This window comes from Triturus cristatus, chromosome 9 (genome assembly GCF_964204655.1).
Source record: "Triturus cristatus chromosome 9, aTriCri1.1, whole genome shotgun sequence".
Classification (NCBI taxonomy): domain Eukaryota; kingdom Metazoa; phylum Chordata; class Amphibia; order Caudata; family Salamandridae; genus Triturus; species Triturus cristatus.
The window spans coordinates 162,768,986-162,790,671 of record NC_140592.1 but is presented as its reverse complement, the minus strand read 5'-3'; the positions used below and the strand labels follow the sequence as shown (position 1 = coordinate 162,790,671).

The 21,686-nt window shown below is 41.8% G+C and overlaps 1 protein-coding gene across 4 annotated transcripts in view; it reads left to right on the top strand.

The window, feature by feature from the left end:
* The window catches only part of ERC2 (ELKS/RAB6-interacting/CAST family member 2), a 2,271,945-nt gene that overhangs the window by 315,842 nt on the left and 1,934,417 nt on the right, over positions 1-21,686 (top strand). For 3 of the 4 annotated variants that reach the window (XM_085624647.1, XM_085624646.1, XM_085624648.1), the window contains exon 3: positions 15,084-15,500. In XM_085624647.1, the coding sequence (XP_085480773.1) occupies positions 15,084-15,500 (417 nt within the window). Of the gene's footprint in view, positions 1-6,374; positions 6,399-15,083; positions 15,501-21,686 lie in introns of all 4 variants that reach the window. The other variant, XM_085624645.1, reaches the window with a different exon arrangement.

Below are 21,686 nucleotides of genomic sequence, written 5' to 3'. Positions count from 1 at the left end.
TGTGCCTCCTGCCAGTATCCTGGGTCACATGACTGTAAATTGTTTTGCTGTTGTGGTTTGTAAATTTCTTCCAGACAGTAACAGAAATGGGGATTAGGTGAGGACAGGATGGTCAGGGTAGTTGGGGGTGGAGCTGTTACCCACCTCCACTTACATTTCAAAGAGCCTTACCTTCAGCACACACAAATGAACAAGGCACTAGTCTTTTACCACCCCAGATGTTTTGGAGCCTTGACAGGGAAGGAGAGAACCTTCTAGAGCCAGATGTGTGGGTAGTGTAGTGAATCCCCCCACTTTAAAGGATGGCACCACATATTGGTGCCTCAAAGCCACACTTCAGTATGCACATGTGCCTGTGGACATTGCGGAAGAAGAAATGCCTTGTTCCCTTGAGGACTGCTGTGGTATCTTGTAATGTGGGTTGGAACTTGGGCAAGTGAATGTGGAACTTGGGTAAGAGGAATGTGGACCTTCAGAAGGTTGTGGACTTTGGAAGGTTCTAATGGACTCTGGGTTCCTTGGTCCTGTCAGTTGGGACAGATACCCAGTGCTCGTGGGTGGATGAGGTATTATTGTAAATTAGTCTACACATAAATCTACTACTTTGAACTGGAGTCTACAGCTGCCCTGCTGCTTGAGGATTAACTTGTTCGCCAGAGGACTGCCCTACTGGGCCTGCTCTGTTTCCCATAGGACTTCCTGCTGCTTGAGGCCTGCCTTGTTCTCAAGAGGACTGGCCTGCTGCTTAAGGCTTATTCTGCTGTCCAAAAAGGAAGCATGGACCCGCTCCCTTCATCCCAGTCTACCTGAGTGACTTCAAGTGTCAGTTGGCTGACCTCCTGTCTGAGCTACAGGATGCAATCCGCTCCAGAGGCCTCCTGCAACTGTCTTGCTGACCTGCTGCTCTGGTCCTGCCTGGACCTGCAATAGGAGGTACCTGAGCTCTGCTGGAGAGAGTCCCAAAGAGGACCCTCCCCAGGTCCTGTGCCCTTCGCTGGCATCAAAGTGTGCTTCTCCCTGCTTAACTGTAGGTTCCAACAAATCCAACACGAAGTGACACGAAGACTCGCCACACAGCTAAAAGCTTAATTGAACTGATGCCGAGCAACATAAAGCCCTGTAAAAGCCTCGCCACAGAGCTGAAAGCTTCATTGGAATCAACTACAAGTGATGCAAATCCCTGTAAACCCTTACTGCAAAGTTGAAAGCTTCATCAAAACTGACCCCAAGCAATGAGAAGCCTCGCGAAGCATCGCCATGCAGACCTCACACCAAGGACATTAGGTACAACTTCCAGCAGGCCAAACTTAATCCTGTGCTCAGCCTCCTCTCTATTGTTGTTGGTGTCAACTTGTTATTTTGTTCCGGTGCAGCATGATCAAATACCCTCAGATTGAGTTTTCTGCCTTTAGGCGCTATATCTTCTGGTTCCACTGATTGGATTTTTGTCATTTTGGTACAATTTTATTTAGTAAAATTTACTCTATTTTTCTAAATTCTTTTGGATTTACTTAATTACTGTTTGTGTGCTGCATAAATACTTTACACTTTGCCTCAAGTTAAGCCTGACTACTTTGTGCTAAGCTACCAGAGCGTTAAGCAGAGGTTAAATTAGTGACTTTTGTGGTTTCACCCTGACAAGGGCTGTGGTTGTTGCCTGAGTGCTGCCTCCATCCTGCTCAACCAATTTCTTACAAGTATAATCACAAATTACACAAACAGTACATATCCTAACTATGCTATACTAACTATAACACTATAGATCTAAGAACTCACTACATATCACACTAAGCCATAACGTAACTATGAAACAAATCCATTATGGTTTCATTTATACTACTAATCAGATCACTATCACTTAATCCAATAACCTCAACTAACCTTACTGACAGTGCACCTTTAGCCACTACTACTAAATAGAAATAGTAAAATAATTGGGCTTACCTGAAATGCAGAGTTGCATCCCAGAAACCGCCATCCATTTCGCCTGCCCCATGAGACTAAAGAAGCATAAAGACTGAAAAAAGGAGTCAATATTAAATCAATGGTGTTGACATTGAAAAGAAATACTTCACATCCAGTCAAAAAAATGAAAAGATACTATTTAACAAAAATGTTGAGAATTTTTTTAATAGGACTTACATTAAATAAAACAAAAAGTTAGTAAATAAAGCATAAAAATGATTTATTATTTTTTTACAGTACATTAAATCCCAAAATTGTTTTATCATTATGATACATCTGAAAAAATAGTCTTTCTTAAAGAAAGGTATTATATAACTATATAACTTCAATTACATTACTTGTAAAAGTAAGTGCATATATGTAAATATTTTAAATGAATATCGTTTTATCTGAATATTTATTTTGTTTTGGATTTAGGTAATATACTACATTAATTACATTATTACAAATATATTTAGTACTATTAAAATGGAAATAGCTGTTTTTTTGTTAAGGAATCTCAAAATTACTATACTGACAACACTCAGACTCATTGGGGAAAATGCTAAATTTTGATGAGTTCATATTAACTGTTCTAATTACAAACCCAGACTCATTAGACAAAGGCATCATTTTGGGAAGACCATATTAAGTATTCTAACACCAACAGACTCTAAGTTAAAAAAAGTTTGATTTATGTTCTTCCAAGTCCATTCTCAAAGCTCTAAAGGAAAATATAGTGATGTATTTGCCCTTGTAAAGTTAAATGAACAACAGCTCATGAAAATGCTGCCTTTATAACAGAGCTTTGAATGAGAGCATGATTATAATCTTAAACAGTTAACACGCATATAGTGATCTCACAAATGCTCAATGTAGAGCTTGTTTTCATTTCTGTCTGTGCAGATGGTGAATGAAAATTCCAAAGCATCAAATTGAGGCATGCACTAATGTCTGCTCAATTTAGTGCACATTCATTCAGCTGTTTTTATCAGATTAAATTGTTTTGAATCCCAGGTATCACTTTGACTCTTAACCATTCTACACCTCGCTGGTCAGGGTGATATTTTGTACTGTGTATTTGTAGGCTTGGTGCAACCAGGTGAAGGGTGGAGGGTCAAAGTTATTAAGAGTGTAGAAATGTCTATGGAGTGAGGTTTAAACTTTAGCTAAAGAAGTGAGATTACAGAGGCACTTTTGTAAAATATAAGTCTCTCTATACTCACCCAAAAGGGTGACAATAGAAATGATGTCATTGATTGCATCACTGTTGAACTCTTGACTGCAATCATTCATGACATCGTGATATGCTCAAATTTATCCTATATCTTGTCTCTGTTTGTTTTCAGTGGGAACGCAGCCTTGATTTATTTGCGTATCCTTTGTGGTGACTTTTTAGATTGAAAGTGATGATGATGCCTACATCCCAAATTAATGTCTATAAACATATATATTGCTTTTGAGTGAATTTACAGCAGACCTTCTTCTGTATACATTAAATAAATTTTATTTGCTAATAGTGATATACAACCCCTGCATTTTGTTATTAGATTCAAATATAATGCCCCAAAACTGCAGCATGCTTTCAACAGTTGAAACCAGTGGGCTCTGGTATAAAGGGGTGCTAAACGTCAGTTCAGGAACACTGGGTAGCTTTAGTGAAGTTATTGATATCAATAGTATTGTGATATTTGATTGGATAAGTATTGGGAGGGGAATGGCTCTTCTTTCTTATCTACACCTCTTGAAAGGTCTGAGCACATCTTCCCACGTTCCCTGTTGATAGGAAGTCTGGAGTGCTAAGGATAAATTCTGCAAGCAGTGGCCGCTCCTTACAGCCCTGCTTTTTAGTACCCTAGGGAAGTAAGCAGGAGGACAAGATAGAGTGAGAAATGTTCTGCTTTGTTGTACTGTCTACCCACCTTTCACGCTTTAGTAATATATTGTTTAAGAAGAGGAGCAAGTAGGGGTTGTTTTTGGAGCAGCACTGACTGCTTCCAGACTTTCTCCAGCCTATATTATTATCTTTCTCTACAGGAACTGAGCGTGTGAGACACAGAGAGGTGCCAGTATTAGAAAAGGAAGCAATAGGGAGAGCAGAGAAAACTAGATATCACATCTTAGATAGACAGGCACATGCATCTTAAACCGAGAGATAAGTAACTGGAGAACAATACGAAAGAGGTCAGAGACGCAGGGTAATGCCAAAACACAGACATGAGAGACACATACACACAATATACCCAGATGTGAGTTATTGGAAGATGAAAGGCACAAAACTAAGTAAGATAGACATACATCTCACTGAGACTAAGATTAGGATCAGGGCCACAAAAGTGATAGAGAAAGTGAGATTCGACAAACAATGGAGTGGGAGAAAGATAATTGCAATCAAGACACTAATATGCAAAAAAGAAACAGAGTAAAAAAAAGAAACCATAAGTTAGCAGATCGGAAGAGAAAGGGAAAGCACAACTCAAAGAACCGTAGACAATTAAAAGACGAATCACAGAGAGTTGAGAGAGAAACACAGAGAAATGTTAAAAGAACAGAGATGAGAGAAACATATTTCAAATATTGCCAGGGGTCAGTTGGAGGCAAATTGAAGGCACAAAGCCAAAGATTTGCACACCTTGTAGGCACAGGTGTGAGTGAGGGTGAAAACAAAGAAGCAGAGGTCAGAGAGCAAGTGAGACAGAGACACCAATGGTGTGCAAGAGTGGCTGTGCCTAAAGTTGTGATGATGAGTAAGAATGAGATCTAGGAAGACAGTGAGAGAGGATCACATATGAAATGATAAAAGTGAGAGAAAGAGAGGATTGAAGACAAAGTAAGTGAGTTAGAGGGACACAAAGACAAAGATGAGGAAGAAAAAAGAGTCTAAGTATGAAGGAGTAAGAAAGCCAGATTGTGAGGAAGAGTGAAAGATAGAGACAGAGATGCATAAAGGCATGTTTGAATAAGGATCAGAGTAAGAGAACCATCAAAAGCACAAACATTAGAAAATGGTCCACACACAGAAGTGAGAGAAGGTAACATAAAAGTCAGAGAGGTAAGTGAACAGAGGGAGTATATTGAGTGCGAGAGAGATAAACTGAGAGAAATCTACACTGTGAACATGAGAAAGACAAACACATATCACACATGTACAAACAGGACTGGATTGGGGAACATACCAACAATGGTGAGAGAGTGATACACAGAACCACATTAGTTAGGGAGGTATAAGGAGAGATCAAAGGAAGTCTAAGGCGAGGACTGAAAGCAGGGTAAGAATTGAAGACAGGTCGGGGAACAGAAAAAACATCATAGGTACTTTCTCTGAATGTCAGAAATAATGCCACCCCAATACTTAATTTACTTCACATGAAGTAATATCTGTGGGAATTCCCGTGTGAAAAAAATATTACAGTCCTGGTTCATAAAGATATGCTATGGAATGCATGCTCTTTCTGAAAAGACTAGAAAAACAGATGGCTCCATATACTTGATATCTAACATGTCCAAATAAATTCTTGTATGTTCGTTCAAGTTTCTTTGCAAAAATTACATAAACAACACACCACATACTCCAAAGAAAGATCTTGCATTTAAACTCATGTCATTCATGATCTTATTGTTTGGAATTCTCTTCCGATACAGCTGAAGTTTACCTAAGATTTTAACTTCTAGGTCTAAAGGGTGAAGAACCATTTTAGTAGGCCATGGTGCAATTACCATCCTTCTCCCAATTGTGGGTAAAAACACTTACCCTTCAATATGCTCCTTCATTTCTGGTTCAAGTAGCATTATAGCATGTGTTGTAGAGTGGGTTCTGGTGGGGGTGGGGTGGATATGCTGACCACTACATTCATACATGCATACATATGAACTTTCAGGAGCATTCTCATTTCAACAAAATGCCATATGGTGACATCAAAATGGTCAATACGTTGTCAACCATTTTTTAAATCAATTTTTTGTATGTAGGACTTTGACAATTTTCTAGGAAATCAAAAAAAGTTTTTAAAATCTTCGTTAATAAAAAAAATATTACGGTGTATTTTTTCGATAGGTAAAAGATCACCTCAAACTACAATAACCAATGAATAAACCGAACTGGTGTGGTAGGAAATGATTAGACTAGTTGCAAAGATGTTACATAAACCCCAATACATGACTGTTTAAATAGGTTTATAAAATAGACATTTCTTGTGCATGTTTTTGTATTATACAGTGTTCTCAATGTCTGATTATTTTGCTTCATTTCATGAATCAGTGATGGCTTTCTTGAAGACTGGTCATCCAAATTGTTGTGGCTTGTCGAAGAACAGTTTTCCTTTCAAGAGTATACTATATTGCATTGAGTTTTTTCTGTTGGATATTGTTTGCTTCCGTTCTCTGTTTTATGTTGATTTTGCTTAATTTCTTTCATTTACCATGCTGTACAGTTTTTGGATGCACGAAGAACAAAGGTTTGTCCACTATTTGCAGTCATTTGCTTTGCATAGAGTAATGTGCTAGAGCCAATAGTATGTTTTATTTCCTTGTTCTGGATGTCATTTTTTGTTAATATACTTCTTTGTATGCTTTGTTGGCTATCAGCTCTGTAAAATCTGTTATTCACAGATAAACAGAATGAACGTTTAATGAATCAGATACAGACATTTTATCAAAGAATGAAGACATTCTCATAACTCTAACTTTAGGGCTTTTATGTCTAACAATTTATCACCAACGTACTGATTTTAGTAGTTTCTAATTGTTATCTATGATGCAATATATTATTTTATGTATTAATGATCGTTTACACTATTTTCAGAGTACGGCAGCCAGGGGTTTACATTCATATGATTAAAAATCTAATTATAACAACAAATCTATATATATTATAGTCACCACTGGGTAGTTATGGTTAGATCAGCATTTCCATAGAAAATAAATTTTTAATGATGCTAATAACTTTGGCTCCGTTTGACTAATGTCCGTGAAACCTTCCAGAAAAGGTGCTACTTTTTGACTAGTTTGTGCATCACAAGTTTTGGGGTGATCCGTCAAGTGGAGGCACAGAAAAAAAGGAGCATCGCAAAATGCAAATTTCCCATGTGTTTTCCATAGAAGTATTTAGGCATGGCTACAGCAACAAATGTTAAATGGAATTACACCAAATTTGGCAGGAAGCTAGATCTTGTCCCTCAGATTGTGCTTTTTGTGATTTGATGCAAATCTGTTTAGTAGTTTTTTAGAAATTAAGGGTATTTGTATTTCTAGAATCTCGAGAGACTCCTGTGGTGGCACCAGTTTACAAATAGAGCATTCTGATGTGTCTAGGGAGCCTTATTTCTTTTGGGGCAAATCCAGCTGGGGTCTTCAGGGCTTTTTTAAGGCTCCAGGGGGACTTGCCTCTTTCTCTATTTTGTAAGTTTCGATCCCTGAGGCGAGTTTCCTGAGGGCTATATTGGATCAGGAAGGGTGACACTCTAGGGTCCCCCAGGGCCATAATAGGGTCAGGGAGGGGGGCCACATGGCCACCCTCCCCTTTAAAAAATAGATGATCTTGGGGGATGGGGTATCCAGGGCCATTTTAAGACTTGGGGAGGGGAGCAGTGCGCCCCCTCCCCTTAAAAAAAAAAAGATCCTGTGGATGGGATCCCCAGAGCCATATTATGCTCGTGGATGGGGGCTGTGCGAACCCTCTCCACTTTGGGGAATGGGGTGCCCAGGGCCTAATGTGGCTCAAGGAGGAGTCCATGGGGCCCCCTCCCCTTTAAAATACATAAGGCCCTGAGGGATGGCTCTCCAGGGCCTGATGAGGCTCAGGGAGGGGGGCCAAGTGGCCCACTCCCCTTCAAATTATATAAGACGCTGGGAGATGGCGTCCCCAGGGCCTAATGAGGCTCGAGGAGGGTTGCTGCAAGGCTCCCCACTCTTTTTTCTTGTATCCTGGGGGCTGAAGGCCAACCTTATACTGCGCACAACAAAGGCTGTGTGCAGTGTGGGGTTGGCTGCCTGTGGGAGATTTGTCCATTTTACTTTATGTGAAAATAACTCTAGCGATTCACTGAAACAAAAAGGTTAAAGTAACTTAATAGTTAGGTGTGATAAAAAGATCTGTTTTGCTTTTTAATAAAAACTTAGAAATTTACTGAAAAATCAAAGTTTAAGTAACGTTATAGTTAGGTGAATATGTAAGTGACAGCATTAACATTTGGAACTAAAAAAACACAGAAGTTCACAAGTTATCGTTATTAGAGCTAACTATAACTTGCGCCCCCACCATGCACTGCTAATGATCTCACATATTACATCACTCATGACATGTTCTATGACATCATTTATGTCATCAAAGATGATTTCTTAAATGACATCATTGATAACATCACTGATTACATCATCCAAACTTCTTTTGCACACATTCCTCTATAAACTAGTATGACATTAGAGGCATAGCGAAGAATAATATGAGGCATCATTATTGCCATCAAAGATACAATTCCCTTGGGTGTAGCAAGCATAGATTATGTGCTCCCTATACCATTCACTTTACAGGTAGCCTAGTTCACATTAGCAAACAACCACAGATGTATGGTAAATCCTTTTGCACATGGTATTCAATCTGTATGCAAGTGTTCAGAGAAAGCTAAGTCACTCAAGATACTCAATGTCTCTTCCAAAATAAATAACCTACTATGGACAGCCTTTTATCTATATCAAACATCTCCCACCCACCAAACCTACAATGAGAAATTAAGTTGATATGAATAGATAAGTGGGAAATGTTAACAGTATTTATTCTATGGAGAGAGTTTGCTTTGTAGCACACTGTTTGCAAACAGAGAGACTCTCAAGGGAAATACAACACATAGTATTAAAAAGTATCTACTAAGAACAGTGTACACACTAAGCAATACTTGTCCAAAGATATAACTATTTGCTTAAAATAACCAAGGTCTGATGGTGCTAAAGGTCATACTTCCTGCAGCCTTAATATTCTGGTAAATGCTTTGCGCCACACCATCTTCTAAAGATAAACAAGCATAAGTATTGAGGTTAGTACCTGATGCACACAATTTTTCTATGTTATGTAGAAATTGCCATGCTGAGACGATTTTGTCAAATATCTCAAGGCTGCTTACAATCTTATTATCTACTGCAGAAAATCTTTGTCCTGTTGCAAGCTATTTTTGTGGAGCCAAACAACTTGTGAGGAACATAATGGTCGACGTTGTCAATTGCCATCTGCACACAGATTTACTCTTCAATAAAAATATTTATAACATGCTCAATACCTCTGCACATCGATGATGCATTAGAAGCACATCTGTTTTTTAAACTCTTACACCCAATACCTGGACAAAGGCTGTACACAATTAAGTAGAGAAATAATATGGTAGCTGTCACTATGTATACTATAAAACAAATTAGCACACTCATTGGATGATGTCATCAGTAATGTCATCAGTGATGTTATCAATGATGTCATTTGAAATGTCATCAGTGATGTCATAAATGATATCATAGAACATGTCATGAGTGATGTAATATGGGAGGTCATAAGCAGTGGGGCACTGCTAACTATAACTGGTGAATTTCTGTGTTTTTCTTAGTACAAAACGTTAATGTTGTCACTGACATATTCACCTAACTATAACATTACTTTAACCTATGTTTTATCAGTGAATATATGTACATACATATATATATATGCACTTATGAAGGCAGCTCCTCCTGGGAATCTCGCCCGTAGTTGGGTGGTACGTAAAGCCGGTAGAGCTACCGCCGGCAAAATTTGATTAAAAAAGTATCCGCAAATAAGCAACGCACTCTCAGATGCAGTAACGAGTTTTATTCTCACTGTTACGCGTTTCGAGAGTCTAGCTCCCTTGATCACATATATATATATGTATATATATATATATATATATATATATATATATACACACACACACACATTGATAATAATAAATATAGATTGATTTTCAGATTGACTAATAAATATATTAAATGTTTTGGTGCCTTTATTGTACAAAATGCAGTTCTACAGAAACCCATATTTAAATATTTCTATGAACTTCATCAAGAATGTTGCCCTTCTACAAACAAAATTAGTTTTTTAACAAAGTAAAGAGTATTGTTGCTAAAATATCTACACACACAACAACATATTTACTTTTCACATATATATAATACATATATATATATATATATATATACTTATATATCAATATATGTGTGTGTATATATATATTCACTGAAAAAACCATAGGTTTCACACATGTTATAGTTAGCTGTACATTTCACTAGTAAAAAAACAATGAAATTCCCCCGTTATAGTTAGTGCAGGCAACTATAACTCACGCGACCGCAATCCTCTGCTGATGCTAATACTGTATTTAGACACTTATTTGCCCATGTCTTCTTCCATTAAATTTTAGCTATACATATATTACAAATATTTTTTTTTCATAAAGACACATATGTCATCAGCAGAAGATTGCGGTCGCGTGAGTTATAGTTGCCTGCACTAACTATAACGGGGGAATTTCATTGGTTCTTTACGAGTGAAATGTACAGCTAACTATAACATGTGTGAAACCTATGGTTTTTTCAGTGAATTTGCAAGGTTTTTTAAATGCTAATTCCTAACTATAACGTGTGTGAAACCTATGGTTTTTTCAGTGAATTTGTATGGTTTTTTAAATGCTAAGTTACTTTACGCCATTCGTGGCGTGCGCGCCCAGTTAACGCAGTTCGTTCCGTGCGCGCACGGTGCGCTTCGTGCACCGTGCGCGCACAGTGAGCACGCGGTGCGCTTCGTGCACCGCGCGCCCACTTTACGCAGTTAGTGCCGTGCACGCACGGTGGTCACGCGGTGCGCTGCGCGCACCGCGTGCCCACGTTATGCGGGATGGGCCATGTACGCACGATGCGCTTCGCGCACCGTGCGCACATGGGGGACATATTATGCGCATCTTTGTGAAATTTATTCTTTGTTTATTTCTTATCTGTAATAAGCCATGCACAAATGGTGACCTTCGGGCACCATTTGCACACGGGGTGGGGAGGGTGTGGATAATGTTTTTTTTAAAAAAAATTTACCGTCCGCGTACGGTAAGCGTAATCGGCGATTTTCCGAAAAAAATAAAAAAATTTATTTGGGCTTGGGGGTTGTTTGGGGACCCCTATATCAATGCTGGGTGGTTAGGATCTCAAGAAACTGCCTCTTTAGACATTTTTTGGCATCGTTTTTGCTGCCCAACTCAGAGAGCGAGAGAGAAAATGGCGGCCGCCGCTTCCTGGTTTCGACCGATTCGAATGTTTACTAAGATCTAACAGCCAATCAAAATCGCGCTCGCGCACGCCACCGTACGCGTACGGTAAGCGCACCGTAAGCGCACCGTACGCTGGCTCAGATATATATATTGATTTAAAGGCTATTTTCTCTGAATCTACTGAACAGATTTACACCAAACCTACAAAAGGCACTTCCTTGACCTGAGGACTACCTCTCTGCCAAATTTCAAGTAATTCTGTTCAGCCGTTCGGGCTGTAGCTGTGTGTAAAGGTCCTATGGAAAAATGCATGGGAAAAACGCGTTTTGGGACCCCCCTTTTATCTCAGCCCCCGCTTGACGAATCCCCCCGAGACTTTCAGGGTAGGAGCGGAGCATAGCGCCCCACCTATTTTGAAAAATTCGCGAGGATTCGTCAACCGGCGCCAAAGTTATTCAAAATAGAATGTTGCGGATTTCCTATGGAAACGTGGTCCTAACTATAACTACCTACTGGCGACCGCCAGTAGGTAATATATATATATATATATATATATATGTATATATATATATATATATACATACACACACAGACAAGTGTCATTAGTTACTATATAGTTATGTTTAGGTCAGACTTCAACTGAAAAGGCCATTTGGTTTGTTAATACCATTGGTGCAGAGGATTCTGCTTAAAACTTTCCAGTGAAGTTCTTCACTTTGGGTTCTTCATGGCCAGTGTCGCGAATATCTGTCAAGTGGTTGACCAAAAAATGGGGTCCATAAAGTGTAATTTCCCATTTTAACTCCTATAGAAGTTCTTGCTCCTTGATACAGAAGAAAACGTTGAATGAAATTACACCAACATTTCTATAAAAGTAGAAATTTACTCAAGAAAGTATGCTTCCTTGGATTGTTGTAAGTCCATTCACTAATCTTTAAGAAATGAGTTATTAACTAGTGCTCCAGTGTGGGAAAAAAGAGGTTAAGCTTTTGAGATGTCTGGACTGTTAATATTCAGATCATCCGCATATCCGCAAATCCACAGAAGATTTACAACTCCAGTTAATACATAAAGGCACATCATTTCACTGGAAAGATTTTTCTTCCGTCTACCACTGCGGATTCATGAGTGTGGCTGCAGATTTGCAAATCTGCTGCACTCTTATAGGCTGGCCATCAAAGAAAAAATTCAGTTGCTTTTGCCATTACTCACCATGGTCCACTGAACACAGTGGTTGGGAAAATAGTATATACATTGAATTTTATCAGAGGATGTGTGAATCCTGTGTCAAATATGCCACTCCTAAACTGTCCCTGTGTCCCGCTTACCTTTCTGGAAGTATTAGGCTTTGTGATTTGGGCCCAACGTTAGAAAAATGTTTGCATAAAATAATTTGGTGCACTACAGCTGCGCTTTGCAAACACCTCTGCGCATATCCTTTGGCCGTTTGCAGTGGGGTTTGCCTATCCTTGGTGGGTTGGATCAGCTGTAGGCTGGACTGTGCATGGCCAAAGGCAGTAAATAGCAGTGGGTGGCTGTCCATGGGGGATTGGGTGAAAGGCCTGACCATAGGTCACTGTGGCAGCCTAAGCTGTGAGCAGTGTTGGTTGGCCACATGGACGTTTTAGATGCAGTATATTAATCAGTGAAAAAAACATTGGTTTAAGTGACTTGTGGTTAACTTTGGTTAGAAACCCTTAATGTGTATTTGGAAAATACCTCAGAAAGTCACTTACACAGTTTAAGTGAAGACATGTTTATGATTCAAAACTTAAATATCAGTGAAATTCATTAGGTATGGTTGGGATTACAGTCTAAATCTCGGACAATAGCCATGCAAAGCATAACTTGCACAACAAATGCAATGTTTATGACCTCACAGTATTTATGCCAATGAATAAAAACCCCTAAAAGCAACATCTAATTAAATAGAATTATGTACTCAAACCAATAAATAATTCTACTTGATAGTCTTTTCTTTCAAAGCTGTAAGTCTAATATGAAATGTAGTCTATTCTGTAAAATTATTTACATTTGTAATTGTACATGTTGCATTAAGGATGAGGGCCTGAGCATTTAATTTGATGGGTGAGTTATGGTTTACATGGCTTCTGCAAGAGTTATGGATTGTGGCCCTAACCATAACTGCATACATTGTAGCAGCTTTTCAGTTTTAATCAGAACCATAACTGCACTTTAACTGGGGTTATTAATTGAATTTCTGAACTTTTTAAAAACTTGGTATGAGGTGTTATAACCAAGGCAAACCATACCATCTCTTAAACATTTTTTTTATTATACACCCTCACACATGTGTGTGTGTGTATATATATATATATATATATATATATATATATATATATACATATACATTATTATCTACTGGCGGTCGCCAGGAGATAGTTATAGTTAGGACCGTGTTTCCATAGGAAATCCGCAACATTCTATTTGGAATAACATTGGCGCCGGTTGACGAATCCTCGCGAATTTTTCAAAACTAATGGGGCGCTACGTTCAGCTCCTACCCTGAAAGTCTCGGGGGGATTCGTCAAGCGGGGGCTGAGAAAAAAGGGGGGTCCCAAAACGCGTTTTCCCCATGCATTTTCCCATAGGACCTTTAGTCCGAGCTACAGCCCGAACGGCTGAACAGAATTACTTGAAATTTGGCAGAGAGGTAGTCCTCAGGTCAGAGATGTGCCTTTTGCAGGTCTGGTGTAAATATGTTCAGTAGGTCCTGAGAAAATAGCATTTAAATCAATATATATATCTGTAAGCGCGCTCCGTGCGCTTACGGTAAGCTTACCGTACGCATACGGTGCCGTGCGCGAGCTCAATTCTGATTGGTGGTTACATGACTGTAAACATTCGAATCGGTCGAAATCAGAAAGTGTCGGCCGCCATTTTCTGTCTCTCGCACTGAAAAACAAAGGTGGATAACATGAAAAGGGGGCAACGGAGAGAGTTGCAGACCCCCTAGCGTTGGTCAGGGGGTCCACGAAGGACCAAAAAGTACGAAAAATACATTTAATAATTTTTTTAAAAAATCGCGCACGGCAACAAAAAAAAAAAAACAAAAAAAAACGAAATAACAATCACATTTATTAAATAAATTGAAGGACCCGCAAGGGAAAAAAAAATTGTTACTGTGTAAAAAAAGGCGAGGCGCGCACGGTATGAACTGCGCAACGTGGGTGCTCGGTGCACGAAGTGCACCGAGTGCCCACAGCAGGGTGTGCGCACGGTGAAAAACCAGAAAAAAAAATAAAAAATAAATACATACTTAGCATTTAAAAAACCGTACAAATTCACTGAAAAAACCATAGGTTTCACACACGTTATAGTTAGGAATTAGCATTTAAAAAACCTTGCAAATTCACTTAAAAAACCATAGGTTTCACACATGTTATAGTTAGCTGTACATTTCACTCGTAAAAAACCAATGAAATTCCACGTTATAGTTAGATCAGGTAACTATAACTTGCGCGACCGCAATCCACAATGTATCATTTCAGATGTCATCATTGATGTGATGAGTGATGTCACTGACCATGTCATGAGTGATGTAATATGTGACGTCATCAGCAGTTTATTGTGGGCGCGCAAGTTATAGTTACCTGATCTAACTATAACGTGGAATTTCATTGGTTTTTTAAGAGTGAAATGTACAGCTAACTATAACATGTGTGAAACCTATGGTTTATAAGTGAATATATATACATATACATATATACACGTATAACAGTAATCAGTACATTTCCAAGAGCGATTGTATGTATTGATATTAGAATAATTGAATATTGATATTAGAATAACAAATATTGTTACTGTCCTATATAAATGTATAGAAGCCATGACCACGTATTAATAATGTTGTCCCTTAATTCGTAGCATTTGCAGTTGACGATTCATGCACTGCAAGATGAACTTCGTACTCAGAGAGACCTCAACCATCTGCTTCAGCAAGAAAGTGGAAACCGCGGTGCTGAGCATTTTACAATCGAGCTTACAGAGGAGAATTTCCGCAGGCTTCAGGCAGAACACGACAGGCAAGCAAAAGAGCTCTTTCTCTTAAGGAAAACTCTGGAAGAAATGGAGTTGAGGATTGAAACGCAGAAGCAGACCCTGAACGCCAGAGATGAATCCATCAAGAAGCTTCTGGAAATGTTGCAAAGCAAAGGCTTGCCTTCCAAAGGGATGGACGACGAAAACGAGAGAGCGCGGAGGGTGGTGGAAGCCGAATCTCAGGTTAATCATTTGGAAGTGCTTTTAGACCAGAAAGACAAAGAAAACATGCACCTTCGAGAGGTAAGAGCAGCATCTTGGCATTACAGCCTTCATTCAACACACTGACTGTGCAGATGCCATGTTATGTTTTTTCGTTGTTAAACACAAACGTTAGTAATTGTGAATATGTATAGAAAGTCCAAAGCAGTTGCTATGCTTATAATAATAAATGTTGACACAGGTGTACTTTACAACCCAAGTATTTTGTTAGACTTAATTAGTAAACGCAGTGAGGGCTGGTGATCCCTAAAAGAGGTGTGCATAATACTTGCCACAGGTTTACCCCATGGTTTCCAAAATGTACCTTGGGTGCCCTTACACACCAATGCACACTTGCACTCACACTCACTGTTCCTCATTTCCAAACACACCTGCACACAGTCACACTTTCACAATCACTGACCCTCACTCACAACTACTGATGTACAGGGGCTCTGATCTGAACTCCTGGGATACAGATGTTCTGTTTTAATTGTGCAGCAGGTGCAGTTGCACCAGGGCCTCTGTTCCTCAGTTGCCCCATTGATAGAGGCACCCCAGGGCCTCTGTGCCCTGGTGCAACTGCACCTGTTGCACTATTGATAGATACACCCCTCACTCCTAATCCTACCACAATCTCCCCAGCACTCACTCATTCTAACTCACTCACACTGCTTTACTCACTCCCTTGCTTTCAATTATTCATACTCACCGTCTCTCATTGATTCTCACTGTCTCATTCTTATTGCTTCTCACAAACACATTAAACTAACACACACCTCGCATATACAGAGAAAACCAACACTGATCTTTTTTTACTTACCTTTCTTCCTTTGCTGGCAACTCAGAGGCCCAATGGCAGCAGCAGACTAGGAATCTGGTACTGGACACTGGAAGCTACAAGCCATGATTCCCAATGAGGAGCCAGACAGAGCAGCGGGGCAGGTTTCAGAGGAAGATCCCCCTCAATCCGTCTCCCAGCTTCCTAATAGGACTGGAAGCACAGCCCTAAAAAAAGCTGGGTATCCTGCCACCGCTGCTCTGTGTGGCTTTTCAATGACGTCAGGAATGCACTGACGTGCGCCCTGGCAGCCCCATTTTAGCAGACATACTGTGCATGGCAGCATGTCTGCTAAATTATAAGGTTTGTGCCTGTGTTAGGGCATCATAGTTGAACTACGCCTCTCAGCCATGCGCAATCCAGACATCCATCTACAGAGTGCTTTGTTTTCAATCATCAATCTTTAGCTGGATCGTCGCTCAGCCTCTTCCTCTTCATCCTCCTGTCATCAGGAGCCGGGTGGAGATGCGGAGGGAGCTAACCTGAGCACTGCAGAGTTCATGTGAACACACAAGTCTGGTCATTAAAATGACCAGCATTGTCCAGCCTTAAAATTGATAGAGTTTCTTACAGTTCACAGGTCTGCCTGCCACTCATCTGCTGTGCTGCAATTCTTACCAGAAGATATTCAGATTTGATTCATGTGACCCCGGCCCCACCAATATGTTTGTGAACCCGGTTCCCATGTTTCCTTGCTGGCCTCTCGAGAGATTCTCTCCACCTCGCCTCGAGGTATTTATTACCTGCAGGCTGTTCTGCCCTTTCACTTAACAGCACTTTCAATACTGACATACTGACATTTTTAAGGCTTGCCGTATTAAAGGGAGAATGTCCCAGAATGCAAGCGCATGGAAGGTTTACACTTATATTGGAAGATCCCTGCAGCTCATTTCACCCCCAAATCAAGACACATACAAGAGCGGGTGTTCTGCACTGTGGCTGGAATACTGCGCTATATATGTGTTTTTTATTGCATGCATGGACAAAAAGGACATGCGACAGCAAACCGTTATCACCAGATACTGATAACGAAGACTGCTTGTCTGTCAATTTGCACTGTTGCCTGGCATTTGATTTGTTTGATCTTAACAAGCGACTAGTACTATCGAAAGACACCTACAGAAAATCCCAGTTTTTCAGCAATATCATTTCGCGCTGGTACTTACAGGCCTGCGGACACCATGGGACAACTGACACTACAAAAATGCAAAGCGTTGAATCACCTATGGGTTATGGTAAAATCCTTACGACTTTCTCTCTTGCATTGTGTAAACCCCCTCCAGGCGGCGAGTCACCCCGCTCCCCCTGCCCCTCTCACCAACTGCGCGCTTTTCCCTTGAATCACCACTGACAACTTTCTTGGGTGCCTGAAAAGGTCGCAGTTTATTCATCAAACATAACATCGTACATTTCAATCGATAGTTCCTTTCATGCTCATATATGCATTTATTGTCCATGTTATTTCTTTACTTTACTTCTATTGCTTCTTAAACTTTTTCTTGCAATCTGGGCCCAGCCTCCTCCATAACCTGGGAGGGGAGGGTCCCCTTCTTTGGGCGTTCATTTCACGGGTCTAGGCTTCAGCTTGCTACCGATTTGGTGGGTGCCCATCTGGACCTGGCCGGGCCGCAAGTGCTGTCCCGCTCGCCCTGTAACCCTTTTGTGGGTCCTCCCTTCTCCCAGGGGTCCCTGTGCTGTCCAAGGCATCTCAAGGACCTTACTTGAGCATCTACTCTACCTTTCTTGAGGCTGAGTCCTTGCTATCTTTTCCCTCTGTACCCCTGCTGTGAGGCATCCCAAGGGTCCTGCAGGGGCATCACATCTACTCTTCCTATGGCAGTAGGCTGCCCTTGGCTCCCTCGGTACCCGTGCCGTGAGGCATCCCAAGGGTCCTGCGGGAGCATCACATCTGCTCTTTCTATGGTGGTAAGCTGCCTTTGGCTCCCTCAGTGCCCCTGCCATGAGGCATCCTAAGGACACTGTGAGAGCCTTCCATCTACCTTCTAGTAAGATCTCTTTTTTTACTAATCTTGTTGAGATTGCTCCGCTCCGTTACCCCTACCCTTGCGGCTGCGACACCCGTATTTTAGGTGTGGGTGGGTGGGATTCTTCTCCTTCCTACTGTGAGTGGGGGGGATGAATGAGCCTTACTCGGGCCACTGGCCCCTTTTGTCCCCCCCTCGCCCTACCAAGCTCGCCCCCTGATTGGGGGGGCTCACCTAGCCTGTCGGGGGCCAATCTCGGTCCCTGCCTGCCTAGCCGGTATTCAAATGCAGGGGAAGGGGATGAGGTTGGGCTTCCCGCCCCCGGATTGCATTTTACCCTGACCTCGATGGGGTCCGGCTTCGCCTACCCGGCCCGGGTTTAAACCCCCTCCAGGCGGCGAGTCGCCCCGCTCCCCCTGCCCCTCTCACCAACTGCGTGCTTTTCCCTTGAATCACCACTGACAACTTTCTTGGGTGCCTGAAAAGGTCGCAGTTTATTCATCAAATATAACATTGTACAATTCAATCGATAGTTCCTTTCATGGTCATATACGCATTTATTGTCCATGTTATTTCTTTACTTTACTTCTATTGCTCCTTAAACTTTTTCTTGCAATCTGGGCCAGCCTCCTCCATAACCTGGGAGGGGAGGGCCCCGTTCTTTGGGCTTCCGTTTCGCGGGTCTAGGCTTCAGCTTGCTACCGATTTGGTGGGTGCCCATCTGGGCCTGCCCGGGCCGCAAGTGCCGTCCCGCTTGCCTTGTAACCCTTTTTTGGGCCCTCCCTTCTCCCAAGGGTCCCTGCTGTCCAAGGCATCTCAAGGACCTTACTTGAGCATCTACTCTACCTTTCTTGAGGCTGAGTCCTTGCCATCTTTTCTCTCTGTACCCCTGCCGTGAGGCATCCCAAGGGTCCTGCGGGAGCATCATATCTACTCTTTCTGAGGCATCCTAAGGACACTGTGAGAGCCTTCCATCTACCTTCTAGTAAGATCTCTCTTTTTACTAATCTTGTTGAGATTGCTCCGCGGCGCTTCCTACGGTTTCTCGATCAGAGGGAGCTCCCCCCTACCCCGGCCTCTCCTTTAGCTCTTACTTGCAACCCATCGTTCCAGTACCCCACATTATTCAGTAGGAACACGTCTATTCCCACGTCTATTCCCACCCCATGAGGTGTACCCCATCTTCCAGGTGATACCCCGGATGACTCTGGCTTATAAAACCATGTCCGTGTCCCGTGGCGCCCCCTCCATTGGCCTTACACACTTTGGCCATGGTGGTATTAAGTTTATGTCTGGTTTTTTCCTTTTTTAGTTTTTTACTGTGTCTTTGGTATGTTCGGCCCGGTCGTAGGGACCGTGCCTGGCAATTCTTGTGCATTCTAATGTAACCGTTCCATGCCTGGCATTTAATATGCCTCAATGCTGTAACCTTTCTGTAGCGCTGGGCTTGCACTGAGCCTTGCGGCACGACCCTCCCAAACCACAGCCTTGGCATGACCAGAGCATTTATGAACACTGTGTTGAAACCTTTCCATCCAACTGAGCCTGTTGCAAGGATAGGCAAGCCTACAAACAGTGCTTGGGCATCAAAAAGAGTCCAACACTAGCCTGTACAAGGAGCCTATGTCTGCTGCCTACTAGGGGATAGCAGCCAAATGGAGGCAATGTGTGGCATCCAGCAAGTGAAATAACTATGCCCCAGCATGCTGCTTACTAGTCCTCACTACCGAGCCCCACCCGGGCCAAAGGGTCAGTCATACTGATACGAAACACAGAGACCGAATATTCAGATACACAGGAATTCGTGGGTGGATATGTGTTCCTCATTTCCCTGACGGACAACAACTTGCAGTCTTTAGTCCACTCAAAATACTATCTCACTCGAGGGCCCGGTAGTCAACGCTATCATTAATGCAGGCCTCTTGTGGAACATTGGGGCTGTAGAGCAGCTTCGGCTGTCAAAAAATACTACTACCGGTGTCTTGTACAAGGACCACAATCGGTGTTTAAAGCAGCCTTGTGCCTATTGCGTTGCAGATCCCTTTCAAATCTACCATGCAACACCGCCGTATTATGTGTGCCAAGGTGTCTTTGCTGAAGCTAGGCTGGAGCACAATCTTAGTCTACCACCTTATGGATGTAATGCAGCACAATCTTTTTTGCCTACAAATCTATATGCATAAAAATGCCTGTTTCTCCTTGCCATGTGCAACAGCCATTCGCTGCCATGAACATGTCCCGAGATGGCACTGGTGAACTGCTGCACCCTCTCTTCAACAAGTCCTTGTGGAGGAGAAGGAGACCAACATGCGGCTAAACTGTATTTTACGATCCTACATATGAGCGAGCCCTTGTTTCGTCATCACACGGGTCTTTGTCCAGGTCTGCTGGGAATTAATAGGAATTGCCCTACCAGAACTGCTCTCCCAGGGGCGATCTTACCAACCGAGCACTGTGCCTTGGGGTCATGTGCTTTGGCTTTAACCATATGAACAGTGTATGGGAGACGTGGCTCTGCCGACGCGATGTCACTCGGTCCAACACTAAACTTAAATTTACCTTAATCTTTGTTTATCGCGTTGATAACATTAATGAGGAACTGAGGGTCGATTACCATAGAACCTTCCGAGCTTCGTTACACACAACTGAGCACTGGCACGGCTTTGTGCAGCTCATCTGTGCTGCTCATCTCAATACGTGCGCGCAACTTAATCCTACCTGCTTTATCTAAGGAGAAGTATTGGGGGCTTCAAGTTTTGCTCCAAACTTGGCTTAAGAGCATCCTCCCATATATCCTTATAATCAACCATTCATCGTACCTCTCACCAAGAGGTGATTTTACCTTTACGCGCTGGTCTAAGGCACCATCTATTGCGTAGCCAGTCTTGCCACTTCAGAAAGAGTGAAAACAAAAGCGCAACTTCTATGTATTAGATTTCCTCATTAAATGTCAACTCAAGAGGAGTTATCTTAAAAGATTCTTTAACCCCTTCCATGCTCATGACGGAACGGTTCCGTCATGAGCATCGGTTGAGCTGTGCTCATGACGGAACCGTTCCGTCATGGCCCCCGCCCGCGCTCGAACCCTTCAGCACCGCGGGGGAATCCGCGCAGCGCTGAAGGGGTTAAGCAACCACATGAAAGAGCATTGTTTGTGTCTCCACAAAGCTTCACTGCTAAAGAAACTTGTGAGCCATCAGCTAGAACTTCCGAAATGTATTAAAGACACTAGCACCTTACTCAGGAGCTCAGATCAGCCTCTGCTCCCACTTATGCTCGCCTTTACTAACGGACAAACTCTAAGAATTATATTGTTGCCTGCCACAGGGATTTTAGCTATACCCCGATGTCTACCCACCATGGGAACGATATTTACAGCGCTGGCTAGAATTTGGCTAGTGC